Source organism: Lissotriton helveticus, chromosome 1_1 (assembly GCF_964261635.1).
Source record: "Lissotriton helveticus chromosome 1_1, aLisHel1.1, whole genome shotgun sequence".
NCBI classification, from domain to species: Eukaryota; Metazoa; Chordata; class Amphibia; order Caudata; family Salamandridae; genus Lissotriton; species Lissotriton helveticus.
Genome location: NC_136057.1, coordinates 417341595 through 417368810, shown reverse-complemented (window position 1 = coordinate 417368810; position 27216 = coordinate 417341595). Strand labels below are relative to the sequence as shown.

The 27216-nt window shown below is 44.3% G+C and overlaps 1 protein-coding gene across 5 annotated transcripts in view; it reads left to right on the top strand.

The window, feature by feature from the left end:
- Nucleotides 1-27216, top strand: part of CAPRIN2 (caprin family member 2) — an 857580-nt gene that overhangs the window by 241697 nt on the left and 588667 nt on the right. For all 5 annotated transcript variants that reach the window (XM_078673768.1, XM_078673767.1, XM_078673766.1 and 2 more), the window contains exon 8: nt 10153-10199. In XM_078673768.1, the coding sequence (XP_078529894.1) occupies nt 10153-10199 (47 nt within the window). The remainder of the gene's footprint in view (nt 1-10152; nt 10200-27216) is intronic.

Genomic DNA, 27216 nt, shown 5'->3' with positions numbered 1-27216 from the left:
GACCATTTTAGAGTTAAGATGTGTATGGTTTGGAATGATAAAATTGGGAATAAGGGAACAAAGCAATGTAAGGCTGGGGAAGCACAGACAGATAGGGAATTGAGGATTAATACTAAGAATAAACGCATGAAGTTAGGGAGGTACTCGGTATAAGAATAAATAAAACAAAATTGTTTTTTATAAAATACCTCCACAGAATAAATTCGTGAGTTCAACCCCGAATTCTCTGGTGATCCTCGGTGCATGGTTACCCCAAGTGAATAGTGGTTCCATACTACAACGATTGATCACACAACTCCTATGGTGAGTGAACGGTGTGACTGTAATGTTACACTTTTAATTTATGTCAACATATAGGTATTGGTGATGTAAACATCATTTTCAACCCTGTAGGAAGAAGAATCCATATAAAAACGGTGGCTCCTCCTGGCAGACATATACACACAGGAGATATACTATTAACAGGTAATAGATTGGGCTCATGATGATTTCTAAGACCTGGTGGGGTGGTTTATTAATGAATCAATGTAGTGTGGTAAATTCCCCACTTATACTTACAGACATATGAGAACCTGTACCCACATACCTTGATGAAATTGCAGAATACTGGGTATACATCCATCCTTAAAGAGGTATGCAAAAATATCGCCCTAAAAATCTATAGCAATAACAGGGATTAATTAAGATGGCACTGACAATGCATTACATTTATATTTAGAAACAACAGGCACTTGCAAATTGAGAAAAGCAACCTGTGACCAGACAACAGTCGAGTCCATAAGACCTTCCGATCTACCTAGCGGTTTCCAGCTAGGCACGACCTGTAATAAGGTATGTTAGTGCTCCATAGAAGTATGCACTACTATAGTGTCAATATTGTAAGGACATAGCATTGGATCTAGGTCCAAGGGAGAGGCAAAAACTTCATGTCTAAAATTTTATGTTCTAATTGTTCGATATTGTAATATTTTGGGAAGTCAGGAGAGAACAGAATCTGAACAACTTTACATGTGTATTTAGACTAACATAAAATCATGGAAAATGTTTTTTACGTTTTTTTGTAAGAATAGTACAACCGTGGGGAAAAGGATTAGTTTTTGTGATAGAAAAATAAAAAAAGAGAGAAACTAAACTTGTTTAAAATTCCCAAAAATGGCTGGTAACTTTGTGTTTTCAATATTTTACCTGTCTAGAATCCGTCCTGATGAAGGCATACTAAAAGAAAGCCGAAACGCCGCGTCAACCTTGTTGATTCTTCTTGTTTGTGATGCACATTAAAAATTATTTTAATGAATTGTAATGTTTTAAACTATGTTTTTATGTATTGTAATTGGATGATGTAATAAATTCAACCCAAACTTTTTTAACCACAAACGTGTTTAGATAAGTCTTATTAATTTCTCTCATTTTTAAATGTACTGGTGATGTATTGGTGGTGTTCATCTGTCCCCGGTTGTTACTGTTTCGTTTTGAATTGAATATAGAATTTTGCCTCTCCTACCAACAGTGTGGTATGCTATCTGTCAATATTGACACATTGAAAGGACGACACTGTCCATCTATTTGGGACATCTTGGTGTTTTGAACTACGAATTTTTCCCCCCAGTCCCTATAAAGTCTTGTGAGGGGTCCTCCTTCCTTTTTCATTCTAATGCAGAGTGTCAGAGCCTGTGGGGCTCCAACAGAAGCGCAGATTTGTCCTGAGGGCTAGTGAGAGCCCTGTCAGTTTTGTCTCCAGCTGCCCAGCAATTAGTGGGCAGCTGCACTGTTTAGGCGCCATGGGAGAGAGAGTCCCTGTGTGGGACAGAGGTGGCACAGTGGTGCCAGGCCTGCTACAGCTGCGCAGCACTTGGTGCCAGCTGCAACGTTTAGGCCCTAGTGATTGCTCCCAGGTGTCAGCGGAGTCGCGAGCGATGTCGTGTCTCTATGACGTCCAAGTTCACGTCGGCGCGAGGCTACGAAAAGAATTTCCGAATGTTGCTGACGCAAGGGGATATTCACAAGGTGAGGAATCCACAGGCAGATATTGTATCTATCAGAAAAAGCGTTACCGAAGGTAAGTAACTTGTTCTTTCGCTTCATATATTCAATGGAACAAATCCAAATCCATTTTTATTAACTTAATCAATTTCTGTCATCTGTTACTTTGTTCAGTATTACAGGAGAACATTGTTTAATTAATTCCAAATGTACGATCTGGCAAGAGGGTCATGAAAGCTGACCAGGAAGTACATCCCGTTAGAAGTCCATGCAGGGGATTGTGTGTAGACTCCAGCGAGCGTCTCGCGAGAGTCGCCACCTTTTTAAATGAATTAATATTACAACCATATTTTAAAGACCTTTTTACAGATTAATATTTAATAACTGAACACCTGAAAAAGAACTCGCACCATATATTAAAACAATCTAGCACTCTAGTGAGTAATTGCACACTGAAAAAATAGATTTTTATAATGAAATATTAGACTCTAAAATAGTCAAACTGACTACTGTTTCTGAATTAGAATTTCGACTTTAATGTAAAAAGACATACAAAGGATATGAAAAGTATTCATTACAGTATTAATGGACTTGCTTGGAAAATGTCTGGGAGTTTGAAGAACAGAAGAGATTGACAATCTCAATCAATCATCAAATTTGTATAGCGCTCTACTCACCCGCTAGGGTCTCAAGGCGCTGGGGGTAAGGGGAGTCGCTACTGCTCGAACAGCCAGGTCTTGAGTTGTTTCCTGAAGGAGAGATGGTACTGGGTCAGCCGTAGGTGGGTGGGGAGGGAGTTCCATGTCTTGGCCGCCAGGTAGGAGAAGGATCTTCCGGCGGTGGTTCTGCGAATTCGTGGGGCGAGGGCGTGGCTGGTGGATCGGAGCTGGCGGGTGGGTGTGTAGAATGCGAGGCGGCTGTTGAGGTATTTGGGGCCCATGTCGTGGAGAGCCTTGTGTGCGTGGGTGAGGAGTCTGAACGTGATCCTCTTGCTGACGGGGAGCCAGTGCAGGTCTCTCAGATGGGCAGAGATATGGCCGTGACGGGGGATGTCCAGAATGAGTCGTGCAGAAGCGTTCTGTATGCGCTGGAGTCTTTTCTGGAGTTTGGCTGTGGTTCCAGCGTAGAGGGTGTTCTCGTAGACCAGTCGGCTGGTGACGAGGGCCTGGGTGACCGTCTTCCTGGTTTCGGTGGGGATCCACCGGAAGATCTTTCGGAGCATGCGCAGGGTGTTGAAACAGGATGACGAGACGGCGTTGACTTGCTTGGTCATCGTGAGGGAGGAGTCCAGGATGAAGCTGAAGAACCGGGCTTTTTAGTACCCAGCGGCGCCAGGGGCATGCCCAAAGTCTTCGGGTTCACCTGTCTTAGAATACAGAGACACAAGGTACTTCTTGGTGGTGCCAAAGATAGAGTTTATTGGCTGCAGCCAGAAACAGAGGTCCACGAAGTACAACACCGCGTATATTCGTAGGAGACTGCTCAAATTTGCAAAAACGAGTCATCCCTTTTATCCCAAAAACCCACATTCTGGACAAACACCCATTATTTACAATTTGTCCAATCATAGGCATTATTACAGAAGGTATCGCATAACGACAAACCCACTTTTCGGTTGTCCAGCCCACCATCAATTATACAGAAAAGCCCAACATTCCTTCTTACATAAGTCGGACAGTACCCATAATAAAAGGACCACAACCCATGTCATAAAAGAGGCCATAAAGGAAGGAAACGGATACAGAGCAAGATGAGGGATGTGTGTGTATATCAAACTTTACAATGTCCTGTGCTCTGATCCTTAATCTTGATCAGCTATAGGGCAAGGAACTGGTTCAGCAAGGTCAGCTTCAGGCAACGAGGTCAGTTCACGTTGTTCATCCAAAAGTCAGCACGAACTCGAGCCGACGTGTACGTGTACCAAGGACTCGTTCAGCCGCAGTAGACGGCCTATGTGAGGGCAACCAAAAAATGGCTGCCATGCACAAAATGGAACCCATGGTCCGGAACGTAATCTCCAAATACATAGTGAATCTGTAGGTCTAGCATGACGAGATCACTCGTACTTGCCGAACTCACTAGAAACGGTTTGATACTATCAAATTCGTAACGAAACCATGCTATTTATAAAACTGGTTCAGAATTCACGGAACCACAAAGCCCAGGTTGTGGGCATGGTCCGTTGGCTTGGGGACGGTGCCCAGGGCAGGGGGCCACCAGGAGTCATCCCAGGCAGAGGGAGATGGTCCCAGGATGAGGACTTCCGTCTTGTCTGAGTTCAGTTTCAGACGGCTGAGCTTCATTCATTCCGCGACGTCTTTCATTCCTTCCTGGAGGCTGGCTCTGGAAGTGGCGGGGTCGTTGGAGAGGGAGAGGATCAGCTGGGTGTCGTCGGCGTAGGAGATAATGTTTAGGTTGTGTTGGCATGCGATGGCTGCAAGGGGCCTCATGTAGACGTTGAAGAGGGCGGGGCTGAGCGAGGATCCTTGCGGAACGCCGCAGATGACTTCGGTGGCCGCGGATCGGAACGGGGAGGCGGACTCTCTGGGTTCTTCCGGTGAGAAACGAGATGATCCACTCCAAGGCCGTTCCTTGGATTCCGGTGTTGCTGAGGCGCTGTTCAGGGTTCGGTGACATATGGTGTCGAAGGCTGCTGAGGTCCAGGAAGATGAGGGCAGCTGTTTCCCCGTTGTTGAGCAGGGACCTGATGTCGTCGGTAGCTGCGATGAGGGCGGTCTCGGTGCTGTGGTTTGCTCGGAAACAGGACTGCGAGGGGTCGAGGGATATGTTTGTCTCGGAAGGCGGAGAGTTGTTTGTTGACGGTCTTCTTGATGACTTTGGCAGGAAAAGGGAGGAGCGAGATGGGGCAGAAGTTCTTGAGGTCCGTGGGGTCCGCGGTGGGTTTCTTCAGGAGGGTGCTGAGCTCTGCATGTTTCCAGTTCTCCGGGAAGGTGGCGGATGCGAAGGAGCTGTTAATGATGTCCCAGAGTTGGGGTGCGATGGAGTCTGCTTTGTTGAAGATGTGGTGTGGACAGGGGTCGGTTGGGGAGCCGGAGTGGATGGTGTTCATCGTGCGGGTAGTGTCTTCGGTGCTGACTGGGGTCCAGGTGCAGAGGGTGGTGGTGTGGGGCGCTGGTTCGGTGGTTGGGTGCGTGGTCTGTGTGCCAAAGCTGTTTGTCGGTGATCTTGCGGTGAAAGAACAAGGCGAGTGAGTCGCAGAGGTCTTGCGAGGGTGTGAAGTCGTTGTTGCAGGCGCATATATTGTTGTATTACTGTTTTATACTCCAACATCATTTTTAAGAAACATTTTGCAAATTGTGCACCATTTCTTGTTAATCCGAAAGCAATTACCTTTCAGAATAATGCCTGCACTCAGGATATATTCAGTTATTCTACCATACATACACAAATTAGAAACTGCTTAAAAATAAAAACTCTAGAAATGCAATAAAAAAACAAAGGTCAAAGTAGTATTATAGTTAATTGAATCTGTCATTGACAACATTAACGTTTTGAAGTAAAAAAGCTCTGAAATTCACCAGTTAGGAGTGCCAATTACAATTTGCGCCCCAGCAATGCACTGCTTATGACCCCTCAAATTACATCACTTATGAGTGGCCTTAGGGGGGGTCAGGGTATCCATACCCTGTGGGTGTTTTTTTTTAACTTCAGGACAGAGGACTATGTCCTAAAGTCTTGTAATGGCTGCCAGCAGCTTTTTTCTAATGTTGCTGGCAGCCAGTAGGAGCGCTCGCTCTCACGGGAGCCTGAATCCTGTGGGAGTGAGATGGCCCAACAGAAATAAGCTCCCTGGGCCAATAGGGGTGTTCTATTTTTAAATTGGTACTCCGCGAGATCCCCAACTTCCAGATCCAACTGCCTAAATGTACAATTATTTTTTACCCTAAATTTCTCAAACTACTAAAAGGATTTAACTTCCAAATCACAAAGCACAATCTCTGGACCAATATCTAGTTCCTGCCGAATTTGGTGTAATTCCATTCAGCGGTGATGTCATTTGAGATGTCATCAGTGATGTCACTGACCATGTCATGAATGATGTAATGTGACTTCAGCAGTGGATTGCGGGTGCACGAAATATAGTTTGTACAACTAACTATATAGGAGCAATTTCAATGGTTTTGTATGAGTGAAATGTCCAGCTAACTATAACACCCCTAAAACTTAGTTCTTTGAGTGAATTTCAAAGGTTTTTTCAAAGGTTTTTTAAAGGCTAATTCCTAACTATATAAGGCCTGAAACCTATGTTTTTTTGAGTGAATTTGCAAGGTTTTTTTTGTATGCTAATTCCTAACTATATAAGGCCTGAAACCTATGGTTTTTTCAGTGAATTTCAAAGGTTTTTTAAATGCTAATTCTATTAGTGGAAAACGTTTAAATATATTAATATCCTAGTGGGACCACTTGATCAGCCCTAGGGGGTCAGGGTGTTTCTACCCTGCCCCCTTTTTGTGTTCTACACGTTTGTTTTTCTTCTGTCTTGTGCCTCAGTCTACCGAGCACAAGATGGATGCCAACACTTCCTTGTTAGAAGTGTTGACAGCCAATGAGCATGCAGCTTTCTCTGGAAGGCATGCTGATTGGCTGCCACTGTCAACGCTCCAAACCAGGAAGTGTTGGCAGCCATCTAGTTCGTCGCTAGAACCGAGTCAACCACTATATATATATATATATATATATATATATATATATATATATATATATATATATATATATATATATATATATATATATATATATATATATATATATATATATATATATAGTGTTCTGAGTGGGTTGCTGTGGTATGCACTGTAGTGGTAAGTCATTGAAGTGAATGAATGCATGGTAAGTGTATTCTTTGTACAGGATGCATGGTAAGTGTATTGCATGCTACTGATTTACAATCACATTTGACACAGTACTTCAGAAACTGCTAAACGTGGTGAAATGATTCATCAGAATAGATTGGACTAGTGGTTCAGTTGGTTCCTGAGAGCGCGCGCGGGACCACTAACCCAATTTTATCATACTCACCTGGGCCCATAAAACATTCACACTTTGTAAGTAAATAAAAAAACGCAGGACTACTAGGTCAGTGTCAGTACTTTGAGTCCTTTTAGGACTTATACCTGTAAACCATGACTTACCAATCCTTGTCATGTTAGCTATAAGTCCTAGGGATCGAAAAAGTGTTAGAACAAATAGGCAGTATTTAAACAGTATTTAAACAATTTTACCTTTCCTGAAATTACCACAGACTCGGGAGAAGATTTAACTCTTTATCTATGCAAGTTTAAGTGAGTCTTCATCGAAATCACAGAGACCATAAATGTCATAAGCAAAAATATGATTAATAAGATATAAAGTTTGCAAGAAATCACAGTAACCCCTTTAAACATTGGCACCTGGGAAGTGTGAGAAAGGGAAATAGCACAAGGACATGCACCATTCTAAGTAAATATAATCCATGTGGTAAGGACCAAGTCCTGGCCACGGGCTGAGGCAAAAGACAAGGCTCCCAACTAATCAGGTGCCCACGCGACAAGACCAGTGCAGTTCATGACGGGTTACCTCCGCTAAGTGCAACGCCAGCGTCACACCCCTCTATCTAGGCCTAATTGGTACTCCGACTAGGTAATAGATCATTTCCCCAAACACCTCGAATTTTGACAGTGCTCTGCCAGCACTTCTGCTCTCGATCTACTATAGCGTGCGTTTGGTCAGTTACAGGTCATCTATTCGGACAAGTCGGACAATTTCTCTAACTAAACCTACCTTAGTTATACCATTTCCAGGGCAATGTACCACCCCTAAATGTAGCAAATCTGTGTTCCCCTTCAGTGATTGTTCAAAGACTAGGAGAGGTTATCACACCATACTAAGATGAGATCATTGTTCATTAGGCTGTATTGATCAAGTTCCCGCCCATAATTTATTTTCTCACGATTTTATTCCGCCCACCAATATTTCATTTTGTTATACAAATTATATACAGTTGCCATGGCTCGAGGTCTCTCAAAGTTCGGTACACATGCACAGTTTATCATTTCAAAATGGTTGTTCAGGTCACCCTCGGTCCAAATACGAGCTATTAAAGTCAAAGAAAGACACATTCGAATACAAAAATAAATGAATGCACTGTATACCACTTATCTCTACTCTAACCCCATTACTTTATTTTAACGTTTGCATTAATAGTTAAGCAGAACGAACAAGCTTAGTACAAGCAGCAGCAGGTGCATAAGTATGAGTAAGCATGAAGCAGCCATCTTGTCATTAATAATAAGATGGTGGTTCTGGATTCAACCATACTGCTGCAATGTAAATACAAGCTACAGCCATGGTAACAAAAAATGGATACAATTTGTGCTTATTCTTGTATAACATGTCTATCCACAGCAGCATTGGCTGTGGTGTAATGACAATCTTGGAATTTATAGTAGAACTCCAAAATTCATTGTTTCTTCTTAGACGTCTATAACTTTATGCAAGTAAACACATGTGCAGCATTTCTACCTTGCTAGCTCTGCAACGCGAGCAGTAAGTCCAATCATTTTTCCCCATGAAACCTCTTCATATGGGTATAGTGCACATTGTATATAGTCTTGTATTAACTCTTCAGCCTTGCAGATAGCAAGATCTTCTGGCCTAAATCCAATAATTGTTAAAAGAATATTAGTGGGATTAGTATTTAATCTTCTAGATTACAGTCCTCTGTTTAGGCCAGAAGGTACGTTTTATGTTCTCATGATTTTAACAACCCCGCCTTAGTGACCATTTGCTCTTGTCAAGATTGCAAATGTCCCTAATCTGGCAATTTTTAAATGCTACGCTTAGGCATACTATACTTTTATTGCAATTCATAACAGAGCACATTTGATCAGATGAAGATATTCTTTTTTTTTTTTTGTCATTGTTCCTGCTTGCTACCACACTGCTCAGTATTTATGAAATGCTGAGCATTCCAGAGTAGGGTATAATTATGTTGGGCCATGCTCCATTTAACTTTCAGCCTAGTCTAAATCTTGCTTGCTGCCTTCATGGTCTTAAACCGGTTCTTAAATCTGTTCTAGATTTTTTAACAACCTCTAACTTTACCCAGAATTAAATCATATATGAAGGGCAGTCCCTCTAGACTGATAACCCTGTCGTGCTGGCCGGTAATAACTATGTCCATATGTTTAAGCATTGATGCCCAATAATATTTGAAATTTGACACTGCTCTGCCACCCTTCTCATGGCAGCACGAGATATTTCTGGGCTCTTTTTACCTTCTTATATTTCCAAATGTGTATTATAGATGGCATTCAGCTTCTGAACCATGCCTGCCCTATATTTTAAAGAATTGTAGTAGATATAAGGCCTTCTGTAAAACCAACATTTTGATACGATTGCACTGTGCAAAGTTTGTGAAATGAAAATAATGTATCCATGCCGGATCTCTTCATTTTTGTCACTAAGGATGGCCATTTAATGGAATTGTATTTTCTACTCTGGTTGTTATAACTCCCAAGTACATACTGCTATCAGTCTTATGATGATCTTGGAAGCGGATTTCATCATTACATACAATGTATGTTTTATGATTAAGTAGTAACCCAATATCTTGCCATATCTTACAGCCCCAATTTCTATCTCACGGATAGTTTGTGTCCATGGTGAAAATGGCAATCTAATTGGCATAAGCCAGTATTTTGTCAATTTTAGCATGTTTAAGGTACTGGCTGTTTGTCTTGTTTATTTGTATCTACCCTAAAAAGTTACATTATTTTCGTTTAACAGTAAATGAAAGGAATATGGAGGAGTTGTTTTGGTTGTATTTTAAAATTGGTCAAAAATGTATACAAAAAGAAAATTAATACTTCTTTACTTTTCAGGTAGACATAGTGTGGCATTGTTTGGCTTTCTAAAGTTATTTGACGGCATATTTTCTGTATAAACGTTGTTATAATATAATTGAAAATGTTGATTTCACCATATGTAAACGTGCATGCATATTGCTGGTGCCCCTTGAGGCATCAACCTGATCTTGGCTGTCAACAATAACAATACATTGTGAAAAAAAATGAAAATTAATATTGCTATATTTTGTTACAGGTTTATTTGGTTTGATAGTAATAATCATTAGAGGATGGTCAGAGTGACTTGTGTATTTTTATGTTTTAGAAGCTTCTGTGAAGTGTATGCAGTCAAACGATATTCACCCATGTGAGGTAGGAAATATTTATCAAATTGTAAATAAATATTTTTGACTGCTTCTAATCTAGTAAATGTAAGATGTACAATTTATCTGATCACATATGCAAAGATATTCCAGAAAGGACCCACGTTGATTGTTATAGTGAAGGGTTTAAAGCACAGATTTCCTAATTCAGGAAAGCACTCCAATGTGATTTCGATTCAAATGAGGCAAGTTGGTGTGGTTATCACAGTGACTATAAAGAAGCTGCATTTACTTAAGATGCATTATGGAAAGGGCAGCCACTTACTTTTGATCTATGTTTGGTAATGTTCAGGTTAGGAACCTAATCCATTGTGAAGTTTGTTTTTGCTTTACATCTTGATCCCATGGAGAAATTGGATGCATTTTAGTTGACCAAGTAAACCATCTAATAAAACATTGTTTACATCGAGTGAATCAGCTGTTAAGTAGGTCTTTAATGCTGCATTTGTAAAGAGCATTCGTTTTCGTGCACTGAAGCTTTTATAAATTCATTGCTTGATTCCCCAGTCAGAAGTATCTTTAGTAGTGCTAAATATCAAAACACTAGGTTTAACATAGAAATATTTATATAGATTGACCCAAACTCTGGTCAACGAGGAGGATAGGTGTTGAGCTCCACTTTCCACAGAAGCTTTCATAGCTCGTGATTTTCTACTGTACCTTGGTGAAAGGAAGAAATTGAGGAGGTCTTCAGAAGTTAAATTTATCCAGTATTATGGGTATCTTTCATAGATTCACGTGCCTAAAACATCATTCCCCGTCGTCTGGGTGGGAGTCCCCGGTACATAAATAAAGTGATATCATGTAGACATATATATACATAGTAATGGGCCAGAGGCCTCTCATTAGTAACATATCCATGTCCTTTTTCTGAAAAGGCCCAAACTTTGGCCAAGAGCCAATCCGCTATCACCACTCTCGAACCTTCCTGGAAGGAGCTCTAGTCCCTCAGATTTTCTACCGCACGTCGTGCTAAGGGAGTCTCCACTGAGCTCTGCTCAGTTTTCCTTACTTCTCGGAATTTTCCAGTACTTTTCTCACAATTTCTTCAGTTGTGGGGGGTTTTCAGTTTACCATGGCTGATACTCCTAAAAAAGGACTTTTTAGACCTTGTGCCTCTTGTGGCAAGAAGAGGCTTCATGTAGATGATAAGCATAAGGATTGCCTTTATTGTCTCTACCCAGACCACTCTTCTAAGGATTGTAAGGTCTGTCGGACCTTTTCAACAAAGACCCTCAAGGACAGAGAGGGGCACCTGTTGATATGGCTACAGAGACTGAAGGATAAAGACCAGGCAGTCTCTCAGGTGAGAGGGAGTGTTACTTCAGGAGTCCACATTCCTCTCCTAAAAGACCTAGAGTGACATCCCCAGGACCGTCTTCAGAGCCACCTCAAAAGACACTGAAGTCTTCGCAGGTTCATTCTAAGGTCTTGCCTGTGAAGGTTTCTCCTCAGGGCTCTGCTTCCACCTTTAAGAAACCCTTCACGACCCCTTCAGCTCTGCCTGTGACAGCGTCGACAGCGACCATCTCCACTTCTGTGGCGTCCTCTTAATTATCCACGTCGACGTCTACAACATCATCGTCGACGGGTAGGTCCGTTTCATCTATTATAAAGATAGACATCGTCGACTAGCGCTTCCACGTCGACGAAGTCCTCGTCGTCGACGAAAGCTCCGTCGACTAAGACATCATCGACGCCATCGCCATCGACTAAGTCGTCGACGAGACCATCGTCGACGACTAGGCCGTCGACTTAGAAATCACCGTCGAGGCCGCAACTGTCGACGACTACGTCGTCGTCTACGATACCTTCTGGATCAGTCGTCGATGACCACCCCATAGACGGGCTTGATGACAATACAAGAACCTACCTTAAAAAGTGCATATGTTCACTTTAAAATTACTAAGCGCACTGACACGGATCTAACCTCTCCGAGCAGAGTCCAGGCTTTACCACCTGCGCATCTTCTGGACGACGAAGACTCTGATGAGGGTTCTATGTTCCAGACAGCTACTAGCCCATCTGAACTGCACGTAAAATATCACACGAGTTCAGATTATGAAGAACAAGAGCAGGATGAACAAGTGGATTACCAGGAGGAATTCCAGCCTCCTCCTCCTCCTCCTCTTCCTCCTTCTCCTCAACTTATGGTGTCTTCCTGCATCCATAGTCGGGGATCTGCAGTTCTTGATTGCGGACTATAAACAGAAGTTTCCCTCTACACCTCCACCTAGACCTCGACCTCCACCTCTAGTGCTTCACCCGGATCCTGCTCCTGCACAGCATCCTCCATCCTCAGATGATGAAGAGGAGGAGCAACAGCAGGAGGAAGGGGAACTCCAGGACTCACATGACGAGTGGGATGATTACGGCATTCCATGTCCAGCATCTCCTGTGCAAACGCAAGCGGATTCGCCCGGGAGGACATTGGGGGATTCCATAATATCCTAGAAAGGGCGGCTTTGCGTTTCAAGATTCTAATAACTACCCAACAAGACTGCTTCCTTTATGATTTCAAGGAACCGTTCAAAAAGGCTGTTCGGTTCATACCTATCATAAACTACATTTGTGACCAAGGGGTTAAGATCATGCAAAACCCTTCTTCCTTGCCCCCAGTTCTGCCCAGGCTGGACAAGAAATTTAGGGCTCCAGACACGGCTCCAGCTTGCCTTACTGGCCATCCCAAGCCGAACTCTGTCATTACCCAAGCAGCGCAGCGCAAATCAAAAAATCCTTCTACTGCTCTAACTGCGCCACCGGATAAGGAGGGACGAAAACTGGCCAATATTGGGAAGCTGTTTTCTTCGATGTCGGCTTTGACAGTGCGAGCTGCAAACTCCATGGCACTGTTAGGACGTTACAACCGTTAAATGTGGGCTGATATCGCCCCATATTTGGGATCATTGTCGGAGGAAGAAAAAGAGGCAAAGATTCTCTTAGAAGGCTAACGCTCAGCCTCAGAGATGATTGACTGTGCGATGGATATCACATCAACGGGTTTCCGCCAGCTAGCTGGGTTGCGGTGCTGAGACGACAATGCTGGCTCAAAGCAACTACCTTCCGGCCGGAAGTGCAAACTAAGGTGCTCGACATGCCTTACGATGGCGAACTTCTATTTGGAGCACACATAGATGAGGCGCTTCAAGGTATTATACAGATACAGCGAAGGCACTGGGTCCCTTCCACTTTAAAAATCCTCCTTTTCGGGGCTCCAGAGGGAGAGGCGAATCTTCAAGAGGAGATTTTCAAGGTTACCGGTCCTCATACAGCTCAAATCAGCAGTACAAACCCCAAAATCAGCAAAGACAACAGTCGTCCCACACAAAGTCTTCCTTTCGTGGTAGAGGAGGAAAGAAGGACACAGCCAGAAGACAATTACTTCTCTCTGCCACTGGTCTCCACTTATTCTCTGCCATGTAAAGTTGGAGGAAGAATTTCATCTTTGGAGAAAAATCACTACGGATCGATGGGTCCTCCAACTAGTTCAATTCGGACACTCTGTGGAGTTCATAGAAACTCTACCTCAAACTCCTCCTCGCCCAATGCTCCACAAGAATTTACATCTGCTGCAATTGGAGCTCTCACTAATGCTCCAGAAAGGTGCTATATAAAGAGTCCCTCGCGATCAGAGAGGCAAGGGGTTCTACTCCTGATTATTCTTAATTCGGAAGAAAGAGAAAAAATGGAGACCTATATTGGACTTAGGAAACCTAAACAAGTATCTCAAGAAACAGTCATTCCGTATGGTGTCCATTCAGGAGGTGCTACAACTCCTCAATGCAAACGACTTCATGGTGTCTCTAGACCTTCAAGACGCTTATTTTCACGTGCCTATCCACAGAAATCACAAGCAATACCTCAGGTTCGCTGTGGCAAGCAAACACTACCAGTTTCGGGTGTTACCCTTCGGCCTGGAGTCGGCACCACGCATTTTTACAAAATGCCTCTCCAGTAGCAGCCTACCTCCGGCAACATCACCAAGTCTTCCCATACTTGGACGACTGACTAGTCAAGGCACCTTCTTTTGCAGGTGTGACCAAGTCCTCCAATGCCTGTCTTCAACTTTTCAACGACTTGGGCCTTACTCTCAATCGCGACAAATCCGTCCTTCAGCCTTCCCAGCGTCTCACTTTCCTAGGCGCTGTCCTAGATACGGCTCAGAAGAGAGCATTCCCTTCACAGGAGCGTCAATCCAAGCTGGCATCATTGGCGGCCCGTGTATAAACCAGAAGAACCCTGACGGTGCGCCGCTACAAGTCCCTGCTAGGGATGATGTCTTCTTGCATCCTGTTAGTTCCACACTGCCGTCTTCATATGAGTCCTCTTCAGGAAGTGCTATCCACTCAATGGATCCAGTGTACAGGATCATTCGAAGATGTAATCCGAGTGACTCCTCCCATGGGAAAAGCTCTACAGTGGTGGATTCACCCACAGAACTTTATGCGAGGTATGCCATTCCTGCTTCCAGTCTCGCCGCATATTATAACTGATGCGTCCCTGGGAGGTTGGGGTGTGTTCCTTCAAGAACTCAGAATCAACGGACAGTGGTCCCCTGCCGAAAGACAACTGCACATAAACCTTGTCGAGTTAAGAGCAGTTTACCTGGCGCTTCGAGCGTTCCTGCCTCGGATCAAAAACTCCCCAGTGCTTGTGAGGACAGACGACAACACCACAATACACTATATCAACAAACAAGTGGGGACTCGTTCTCTGACATTGTCTCGCGAATCTCGAAAGATCTGCAACTGGCTACTTCTTCACAACATTTCCCTTCGGGCAGAATACGTCCCTGGAACGGACAATGTCCTTGCAAACTCACTGAGCAGACAGCGCTCTGTGTGCCACGAGTGGGAGCTGGACCACCAACTTCTCAGTCACATCTTCTCCCGATGGGGCAGGCCTCACCTGGATCTGTTCGCAACAAGACACAACGCCAAATGCCAACATTACGCAAGCTGGCGTCCCCAGACGGGGTCTCTAGGGAATGCATTTTCGATTGCATAGTTCAACGTCTTTGCGTACGCATTTCCTCCATTTCCCCTGATTCCCAGGGTCCTCAGGAAGCTGAATCGGAACATTGTACCCTGATCTTGATAGCTCCAGCGTGGCCATGCCAACACTGGTTCACGGAGCTTCATCTATCGCTGGTGAATGTTTGATTGGTTCAGCCTTCCATCCATCATCTGTTCTTCTAGCTTTTGAACTGCATGTACTGTATCGTCTTAAGTCCTGCCTTGAATTTGATTTAGCTTTGCACTACTGAAGGATTTTTACCTCTTCAATTCTGAAACTAGCTCGGGCCAACTGCTAATTGTTACTTGATCACTGATTGGAGTCAGGCACAAAGGCAGACACTTAAATGTTAGTCCTTCAGAGAATTTGATTGGGGCAATGCTCCTTCACCATTGGTCTATTTGGCCTGCATTGAATTTCTGATGGATACATCTGCCAGTGGATTCCTCACCTTCTGAATATCACCCCGCGTCAGCAACGTTTGGAAAATTCTTCTGTAGCACGCCGGCGTGGACTCCGTCACATGAGCACGGCATCGCGCGCAACTCCGCTGACATCACCAACCCCATAATAGGCCTACGTCTGCGTGATGACATCAATTCCCTTTTTTCGTCGACTCTAACGGTTTCGAGGGATCTTCTGTTTCGTTTATAGTAACTTTGTTGCTTTTGAAGGATTTCTGTATCTTTCCAGTGACGCTGTCTTCTGTCGTGATGTCGTCTAAGAAGACTGGTTTTAAGCCGTGTGAAGAATGCGGAATAATGTCCATCACAGATCCGCATGATGAATGTATATGGTGCCAGAGTTCAGATCACAACGTCCAAAGTTGTCGATCCTGTTTGAAGATGAATCCGAAGGCTCTTCGTGAACGTGAGGCTAAACTCCTGGTTGCCAAGTTAAAAGGTAAAGAGACCAAGAAGAGTTCGAGATCGAGGTGGTCGAGGTCGCCTTTGAAGTTCGTCTTCGGGTCATGCTTCCAGGTCATCGAAGAAAAAACATAAGAGGAAGCATGTATCAAGGCACCATTCGGGAAAGGAGTCTGATTCGAAAACGAAGTCATCGGATTCAAAAGCGAAGTCGTCTGGTAGACTGCGTCGTAAGGACATGGTTTCTCCCTCTCCAGTTCCAAATCCTGAATGTGAGACCGTACCATTGGAGTCGCCGGAAAAATCACCGACTCCGGTGTCGAATCCTTCTCCGGCTCCATCTCAGTCTCCGGGACATGAAGAGGAAGAGGTTCCTGTTCCTCAGGACTCGGCGACTCCGGTTCACCAGCCCGAGGAACAAGAGGAATCTATTCCGGTGCAGCCTCCCCAGGAGCAGCCGGTGGGTTCGTATCCTTTTTTTCCAGGTCCAGGACAGGACCCTTCACATTTTTTAAACGCCATGTATGGTGTTTATGCGAGAGCCATGTACCCCTCTATAGCACCGGCTGGTCCCATGGATCCGTTGGCGTACAATTCGGGTGTTCCCCAGTCTTATGCTCCGGCACCGTTTATGCCGGCCCGACTCCACCTTGGCATCTCTCGCCGCTGCTGAGGTCGACGCAGTTTACGGCTTCACCGGCTCCGGACCGACCTCGAGATCTTCCAACTCGAAGTTCGCCGCCGGCTCCAGCTCCACGTTCGACGCCGGTTCCGGCGCCTTCGTCGACGGATCCCGAATCGACTCCGTCGCTTCGGAAGGAGAGGTCGAGGCGTGAAGCTCAGCGCCTTTTGGAGGAGCAGAGTCATAGGGATGCTGAGTATGAAGAGGGTGAGCTTCAGGATCCGGAGGATGATTATTTTGATTTAAGAGAGGCAAGTGGACTAGAACTGTCTCCTGATTGGGAATTAGCCTCGGTGTCGGATGCTCCTTCTAAAGATGTGGCTCCATACCACGTGGTTAATAAGGCTGCAAATCTGCTGAATTTGACCTTGCCCACTGCGGAGTATAAATCGAACATTCTGACTGAAGTCCTCCCTTCTCCATCATCTGTTGTTTTTTTTTTTTTTTTTTTTTTTTGTCCTCATATATACCACCAGAATATATATGCTCTAGGTGGGCCCCACTGTTGCCTCTTATACTGTTGTTTTTCTTCGAGTCCGCCATGGAAACAGTATCATAGCAGACAGGGATCCCCAGAGGTAGGCTGCTTTCCTTATCCTACTCCTCCAGGCCTATTTTAGGCACCCTAGGCCTGAAAGAGGACAGGACCGACACAACCTCTGGCATAATCACAGGACAGCTCACCTATTTTTCCAGACTAACAATTTAGACCAGACATTCTCAGTGTTGGCACTAGTGCCAGCCAGATCCATTTTACATACTTCCATTATATATTTCAGGCATGCTGCAAATCTCGGAGGAGACGCCGACTTCCACTCCATACAAATTTGTCTCCTTGCAATAGCTATTATGTAGAAAATAAACTGAGTATCCAAACTATTGATATTGTAGTCTTTCAACAGACCAAAAAAGATAAGTCGGCGAGAGCAAGTAATAGTTATTGAAAGGACATCACCCACAAAATCCATAGCTGCTTTCCAATAGTCTTGAATAAGTGGGCATTCCAAAAAAATATGGATATCATCAGCTGCATTATAATTACAACGAGGGCAGTGATAGTTATTTCGTGTGATCTTATGCAGCTTGGCCGGTGTCCAATAAACTCTATAGGCCGTAAACAGATGGTTACGTCTTAAATTGGCTGGTTTAATTAACCTCTGAGAGAGGAAAAAGGAATCTAACCAACCTTTGCTGACCACTTCAGGGGGCTCAGATATACAAGTTCCCCATAATTTTATTATCTCAGAATGCAATTTACTCTCCTCTTCCTTAATCATCAAATTATACCAGAATGAAAGCTCTTTAACCCGTTTCCCCTTTCTACCAATTGCATCAAGAATATCTGTATCATTCTCCCTTTGCATATTTTGGCTGGACCACCAGGCGGATAGTTGGTAGTATTTAAACCTTGTCACCTGTCCATCTGTAAGTTGTGCTAAGGTATTCCAACTTACAAGGCCCGAATCTGCCCAGAGATCCCCCCATTTTTTTAACCCAGCTGTTTTCAAAGGTTGTGACAATTGGTCCTGGAGGCATTGAGGGGTGCCCGGAGAGTCCCATATTGGGGATTGTGTATGGTAATAGGGAATAGCTAAATTTTTCCTAATGAACCCCCAATTTTTTCATGCGGTCTGCAAGATTTTGAGTCGAATTTTAAAAAAAAATTTCTGGTCTCCAAACTTAAATAAGAAATAGTCGTGGTCGTGAGGTAAATCAGTTAATAAAGCTTGAAATAGGCGCCCCTGTGATGATGCATCTAGCTCATTTGCAAGAAGCCTAAAGTTTTTGAAGTGAAATGCATGACAATATGACAGAAGATCAGGGAGGGCTAGCCCTCCTATTTTTAGACCCCTCCTCAATTTCTTCCATGCAATTCTTGTTGACTTACAGGCCCATATAAAAGATCCAATTTTACCCTGTAGAGTGTTAATGTCTTTCGGTGAAAATGATAAGGGGATGCTGTTAAATAAAAAGGTCAATTTCGGGAGGATTGTCATTTTAATGAGGTTAACCCGACCATATATGTTTAGTGGCAAATTCCCCCATCTTATTAAAGTTTTATTAATATCTTTAACCACCTTTTGCCAGCTGAGTGATGTGATATCTTTTATTGATTGAGTTAGGTAGATTCCCAAGTACCTCATGCTTTGTTTTGCGCCCAATATATGTGTGTTATTGTTCCATCCCATAATCTCCGTTTTCTCCTTATTTATCTGGTAACCAGACAGTCTCCCAAATTCTTCCGATAACAGAAATAGCCTTGGAATAGCCACCGAATGATCCGAGGTATATAGGAGAAGATCATCTGCGTACAACGCCACCTTCAGTGGCATATTTCCAAGCTGAAATGGTTGAATAACATTATCCTCTCTAATCCCACAAACAAAAGGCTCCATATAAACATCAAACAAAAGGGGAGACAGGGGACAACCCTGCCTGGTACCTCGTGATATGTCGAACCACTCAGATAAAACTCCATTAACTAAGACCTTTGCCCTCGGATTATAGTATAAGGATTTAACTGCCTCTACAAACGTTTGAGGGAACCCAAAAGCCACGGAAGCCGCGGACGAAGGAGGAAGCACAATCGTGCTAGGGGCACACTGACACCCCACCATACCCTTCAGTCTTATGCTGGCTCATGAGGCATTGATCCCCTTATTGATAAGCATACTACATTATTAGTGTGGTAGCATATATGTGCTGTAATTATTAATTGGTAGTTACTCACTTAGTTCTTTTTTCACTTTTTTGTACATACACTTTTTTTCTACCTATGTGGAGAATACATTAGTGAGTGACAGGGGGATCTCCCCTAGGTCCTGACGAAGAGGCCCCGTGCCTCGAAACATGTTGACCCACTTAGGAGAGAGAGCCCATTAACCTGCTCTATCTCTCCGTTTCACTTTTTCTTTTTAATAATACCAGCCAGTGTTTAATAAAATTCTTTTTTCCACTAGGCCAGGTATTTTTTAACTCACACCAGATATCACCCCTGACCCCACTGACACTCACTCCCAACACATAGCACCTCCATCTAAAAGGTGCTCCAGCGTATCCGCTTGTCGCAGCACTGCCCCGCCCCGCAGCGGGACGGGAAGACCCCGATGATGAAGCATGACACCAAGGGCCCTTTTGGTGTGTGAGGGGTATTTTAACAAAGATGTTGTATTCCAATGACACCTGGATACACATCCACCCATTGTGAGGTGGCCCTTTCTGATTAACCTAAAACCCTGACAAGAGGAGGACGTGCCCACCTCGGTGCCCACCGGCATCACCTCTTCACTCCCCCCTTTGATTTCCTTGGAACCCAAAAGCCACCATTGTCGCCCATAGGTACTTCCAATTTACCTGATCAAAGGCCTTGGCCGCGTCTATGGCAACCAGGGCCAAAGGAAGATTTTTAACGTTAGCGTAGTCTATGGCCCCTATTGCTTGGAATGTTAATTCGTTTAACTGTCTCCCTGGAATAAAGCCTCTCTGATCAGGGTGAATTATGGATTTTATGACCTTCGACAGTCTAGTGGCTAGGATACCGGAGTAGATCTTCATATCTGTGTTCAACAATGAGATAGGTCTATAGGACTCAATTCTTTTTAAATCTTTATTTGGTTTTGGTATAAGCGTTATAGTGGCTTCTCCCCAAGAAGAAGGCGTGGAATAACCATGCATCAGTAAGAGGTTGAAGAGTTCACATAATGGAGCTATTAGTTGCTCTTTATTATCCCGGTAGATCTCCACTGGCAGCCCATCTGACCCTGCGGCCTTCCCTTTTTTCATTTTCTTTAATTGACCTAAAATTTCCCCTTCTGTTATCTCACTTTCCAGATATACTTTATCGGTTTCAGACATTTGCGGCAGATGTTTTGTAACCAACCAAGATTCTAAATCTTCCCCCTTAGGATCTTTGTCTTCCGTATAAAGACTCCTCATAAAGGACCTAGCTTCTTCTCTTATCTCTAAGTCTGTTTCTATCCGATCCCCTGTCTGTCTTTGTAGTAAAACTTTGATATTATTTCTAGTTCTCTCTTCTCTAGCTTTCCAGGCGAGGAGGGCTCCACACTTTTCTCCATACTCAAAATTTTTTAATCGACTGGACTCCCATTTTTCTTAGAGAATTCTCTCATCAGACACTTAACTGGAGCTGTAAGTCAAAAAGTTCCTTCTCTAGCAAATGTACTCTGTTGGAATTCTTTAAAACGGCATTTTGTAGTTCAAGATCTTTTCTTGTTATTGCAGCCAGGTCTTCCCTTCTTTTTATTTTTATACTCTTTCTCTTATGATGCATTAGAGAACTCAAAACACCTCTCAGGTAGGCCTTGTATGTTTCCCATACTACCTGGGGGGCGGCGGATCCTAAGTTTGTTATGAAGAATTCTAATGTTTTATCTTTAACCTCTACTTTTATCTGGTTATCTAATAAAAGTGATCTCTCCAATGTCCACCTTGGTTTTAATGGTGTTCTGTTTAGTTCAATTGCCAATTCCAAAACAGCATGGTCTGATAATCCTGTGGGCGTAAAGGAAAGGTAATTAATATCCATGAGAAGGTGTTGATCAACTAAAAAGTGATCTATTCTAGAGTAGTTCTTATATTTTTTACTATAAAAGGTGAAGCCAAGTTGAGAACTATACTTTTTCCTCCAGACGTCTACCAGAGTAAAATCTTTCATAACGGCATCCAAAATGGCGAGTGACTTTGTGGGAGCCTGGTATTTAGCCCTGGAGGTTCTGTCTAATTTTTGATCAAAAACCAGGTTGAAATCACCGCCTAAAATTAGAGGACCAGTTGTCGTAAATAATGCTAATTCGAGTTTGGACAGCGGAACTGGATTGTCCTCATTTGGACCATAGTATACTGCAATTGTATGTGGGATAGTTAGAATATATACTTCTGCAATTAGCCATCTTCCTGATTGATCTGTCTCAAAACTTCTCAGGCTAATCCCTCTATTTGCTCGGATTATGATGGAAACTCCCCTTGTGGTACCTAATTGCTTGGAACTAATTATATCTTGAACCCACCTAAACTTCTTAAAGAAAGAATCGCATATTGCTGCTTCCAAGTGTGTTTCCTGTAGCATTATAATTTGAGCATCTGAATTTCTTAAAAATTCACAGATTCTATTCTGTTTTGTTTTTTCCCCTATACCATTAATGTTCCATGACAGGACCTTAAGCTTATATGAATTAATCATAAGTCTAATAAATGCTTGTACCCACCCATCCCTTTATGCTTTAAACACTTACTTATATGAGGATTTTTTTCCCTTTTTCCTGACTCCCCCCCTCCCATTGGACCCCACCCCCCCTGAGGAACCCCCCCTACATACCTGGCGATGACTTCGCCTTTCGGTGCAACCAAGAAGTGCCCTTGACCCCTTAACTGTATTTTAGCGAGACAAAGTAAATCACAAATAAATCGTCATGTCCCCCCGTTTTATCATACAGTCTGCATATACAACCATTCATTTTCTCAAATTCCCCTCCACCATTCCTCTTCTTTTTTTTTTTTTGTTTTTTTCATTTTATTATTATTTCTTCCTTGAAGTAGTCATCTTATCTGCCCAGTTCTATAGCTCCTGCTCGCTCTTTATTCGATCTAGAAGATTATCAACCTCCTCTGGCTGTGTGAAACTGTATGTCTTATTTTTCCACATGATCCTGAGCATAGCCGGGAATCTCATCTGGACATGTGCTCCCAATGACCTTAGATCCGGCATTCTAGTGCCCAGTTCCCATTGTCTTTGTGCGGTTCGTGAGCCAATGTCGGACCTAATAAGGTAAGAACTGGACTTATAACGTAAGTCTGTTTTCGCAAGGGATCTCCCTAGAATAAGCTCCTTGACATTGTATGTCTGAAAATTTACCAGTATTTTCCTAGGTGTTTTTCTATCTGTACGCCTCTTGTAAGGGTCTCTATGTACCCTTTGGATCTCTGCCTCTAAGTCTATATCTGGGCGGTCTTTTAAAACACAGTCTCTGAGGAGTTTACAAACAAATCCCTTTAAGTCCTCCAACTCTTCCCCTTCCGGTATTTTCAGGATCCTTAAGTTGTTCCTCCTGGCTTGGGTCTCCAGCCGTTCAAGGTCCATAGCCAATGATTTATTCTGGGCTTTAAGAAGTTCTATGTCCTTTTGATTCTCGTGTACAGTTTTATTCAGAGCAGCAGCCCCTATTTCGAGATTCCCTGTACGCTGAGTGACCTCTTCCAATTTAGATTCTAGCACATCAAATCTATCCTTTATTGTTTTTTGATTAGCTTCCGATATCTCAAATTTCGACATCATATCGCTTCTCAAGGATCTAAAAAGATCCCCTAGCCGGTCACTCTCGCGCTTACTTGAGTCCACAGAACTCCTCCTTACTTCTGAGTTCATTCGAGCAGAGTCTGAAAGATTTTCATTGCTTGCATCTACACTCCTGGTCTCCTCGCCTGAGTCCTTAGGACTGCTTAGAACAGGTTTAGCCATAAAAGCCTGACTCTTAGGTCTGGTGTCAGGATTCTCCCCCACTTTATCTGCAGGAGGTGCTTTGTTTATATTGGCAGAAGCACCTATTCCCTCCTCAAGGTTTTCCGCATTTTCCATGTTCCCCAAGTTTTCTAGGGCTTCGTAACGGTTTTTTGAGGGTCTAATACCAATGTCCCCCTCCAACGGCACTGGCGAGCGCTTAGCCTGATCTAGGAGCTTAAAAAAAGATTTTAGGGATGGAGTACTTTTCACTGTTTGGCCCACATGAGATTTTTCTTTAGATTTTTTAACCAATGTAGTCCTTTTCTTTTTGCTTTTGCAGGGGGTTAATGGCATGGGTCGCTCCCTTTCTTCGAATTCTAATGCCCCTTTCTCTTTTAATTCCACCCTCGATCTCAGCTGGTACCTATTTCTTTTTATTGGAAGAGTGTCTCCCTGCGTTACATGTGTTGAGCTAAAATTGATTGGCTTAGTGTTCTTAGCAAAAAACAACAAGTGATGGACTGAATGTGGATCAATGTCACACACTCCCCCAGTCAAAAGATCTGGGCCCAAATCCATCGTTTTTTTGCACTCCACACCACCCTGGGTCAGATAATGGCTTTATGCAAATCAGCTCTGACCCTGTTGCCCCATGGGAACAGTCCAGTCCGAACTACAACAGCCATATCTTTCCCAGACCGGAATCAAGCATCCGAGGACCGGACCGGTTTCGAGGTAACACCTCTCTTCAGCCCGGCTAGCTTGACTCCAAGTGGTGTGGCACGCCGTTCTGGGAAGGACATGGCTTTTGTAGTTCGGACTGGACTGTTCCCATGGGGCAACAGGGTCAGAGCTGATTTGCATATCGCCATTGTCTAACCCAGGGTGGTGTGGAGTGCAAAAAAACGATGGATTTGGGCCCAGATCTTTTGACTGGGGGAGTGTGACATTGATCCACATTCAGTCCATCACTTGTTGTTTTTGCAATTGCCGCCCTAAGTGCGCTGGGGATGCCCAGACGTGGGTCCCAGGCACTCCACACCACTTGGAGTCAAGCTAGCCGGGCTGAAGAGAGGTGTTACCTCGAAACCGGTCCGGTCCTCGGATGCTTGATTCCGTTCTGGGAAGGACATGGCTTTTGTAGTTCGGACTGGACTGTTCCCATGGGGCAACAGGGTCAGAGCTGATTTGCAGATCGCCATTGTCTAACCCAGGGTGGTGTGGAGTGCAAAAAAACGATGGATTTGGGCCCAGATCTTTTGACTGGGGGAGTGTGTGACATTGATCCACATTCAGTCCATCACTTGTTGTTTTTGCAGTTAGTGTTCTTAGCTGCAGCAGCCTGCGTCACTTTTTTCCCTCCTGGCTCAGAGTACTTCAATAGTGCCGACTCTTGTGCTGGGACTTCAGTATTCTTATATACTGCGGGGCCAAGCAGCGTTTGATCCATGCAACCCCACCTCCCAGTACTAGATCCCTGGGCCACCAAACTTCCAAATTTAAGTTTGAAAAGGGCGGAGCGAAATCTGCTCCATAAGTCTCGTCGGCGTTCTTCCAGCGTGGATAATTAATAAGTGCAGGTCCGAGAGGGCCCTAGTGCAATTTCCATAAACCGGCCAGCCTTAGCCACCTGCTCCTCGATAAGAAAGTACTATAGAGCAATTAGTGGCTTTTGGCTCTAAATAGTATGTTATGCAACTTCTGGGAATTACATTTACCCCCCCACGAATTCCACCTTACCGCTGGTTGCTGAGGGCTAATCTCCGCTTTTATTTTCACTGCTCGCCGATTTGGGAAACACAGATGAAGCTGAAACTGCCTGGCTGCCTAGCCGACCGATCTCTCCGTGGCCTCTGCAGGGAGCGGGCAGCGTTCTCTGGTGGAGGCACTCGCTCGCGTACACTCCCGCTTGCCGAGCACAGCTAACTAGCAGGTCCTAGCGCCGCCTGCTGCCACACCTCAAAGTCGGGCCACCAGTCTTCAGTGATCCTCTAGGTAGGGGGGCACAAAAGAGCCGGGTTTAGCTAAAGGCATTCGGTTGTCGTGGGGAAAAAAAGTGCCTCTAGCACTCACCTAGACGAGGGGAGGCTTAAGCTCTCTCGCAACTCGTTAACGCGCTGCATTTGCTTCGGTCATCGGGACGCCTTGGTGCTGCCGCGACCGGCTCTCAGCCCGCCGCCATGTTCCTCGTGGGCGTGTCTCCCATCATCTGTTGAGCATATACTTCAGCAGGAGCCACTCTAACATCTTGCAACGGCCGTAGAAACTGCAGGAGCAGTAAGAGGCCTACTCTACATCTAGAAGATAGGCTCCGTCAGAGCATCAGTAAAAGGAAGTATAGCCATCATCTGTTGTTGAGCCTATACTTCCTTTTACTGATGCTCTGACGGAGCCTATCTTCTAGATGTAGAGTAGGCCTCTTACTGCTCCTGCAGTTTCTACGGCCGTTGCAAGATGTTAGAGTGGCTCCTGCTGAACCTGAATTTTTGTCCACTCATCCCTTGCCGGAGAAGTTAGTAGTGCAAGCTGCCTTCTCTAAAAAATCTGCAGGACTCCAAGAAGCAGGACCAATGTGCCAAAAAAGTGTTCATCAGGCAGCATGGCCCTTAAATCTACAAATGCCACTTGCCTACTGGGCAGTTGTATCCATGCCTTGATTGATACTGTAAAGGAATTGTCTTCTAAACTTCCTGAGGAGGACATTTAATGAGGTGGTTAGTGACATGGAGGCTGCTGCTCGGCAGGTCATACAGAGTGGAATCGACACAGCTGACTCAGTTGCTAGTCATGGGCTCTTCGATTGCCACCAGAAGAGCTGCCTGGTTAAAGACTTCTGAGTTCTCTGCAGATGTTCAGGCTGCTTTAATGGATTTGCCTTTTGATGGCTCAGGCCTTTTTGGTAAAAAGGCTGATGCTGCATTGGAGAGGTTCAAGGACAGCAGGATCTTTAGGTTTGCGAACTAGAGGATCTGTGGGCAAAAGATATAGGGGCTTTGGAAGATCTTCTTTTCGTCCCTACAAGCAATCACAGCAGCAGCAACAAAATCCGTTGTATAAATCATACAGGGGCAGACAAAGAGCTTGTCCTTGGACGTCGGGTCTCCTCCTCCTCTTCCTCTTCCACTTCCTCTACCCACTCCCCTCCTACTACAGCAAAGCAGCCCTAGATCCGCCATTCCGGATCATGCGGGTCCTGTAGAGGGTCGGCTTACCTATTTTCTACGGGATTGGTAATCAGTCAAGTCGGACCTTTGGGTTCTCAATCACGTAGAGAATGGGTATGCACTTCCCTTTCGGGAATTCCCTCCGAATTCCCCTCCTTGCCAAGGGTTTTGCTCAGAGGGACCACCTGCTACTTCTGCAGGAGGAAGTCCTGGCATTGTTGAGAAAGGGTGCGATAGAGGTGGTTCTGGAGCAAGAAAGGGGTCAGGGATGCTACTCCCGGTATTTCCTGATCCCCAAGAAGAATGGCAGACTGTCCAATCCTGGATCTCAGTATCTTGAACTTGTATCTGAAACAGGAAAATTTCAAGATGCTCACCCTTGCACAGGTTCATCAAGCGCTGCTGGAATAAGACTGGATGGTGTCGATCGACTTGCAGGATGCGTATTTTCACATCCCAATCCTGAAGTCGCAAAGAAGTTTCTCCGTTTTACGGTGGGTTTGCAACACTACCAGTTTGTGGTCCTTCCGTTTGGTCTTACTACTGCGCCTCGTGTCTTCACCAAGGTGATGGCTGTGGTGGCGGCACATCTCAGAAGGTCAGGGCTTCCAGTATTCCCTTATCTGGACGATTGGCTAATCAAGGCGGAATCTCCAGAGAGTGCTCCATCATCTGCAAGTCACAACTCAGTTGTTGAACAGGTTGGGTTTTTCGATAAATGTACCCAAATCTCACCTGGTGCCCTCCCAGCGCATACTGTTCACTGGTGCGGTACTGGATAAAACTGTATGTCGGGCATTCCTTCACATCGAATTCGCGTC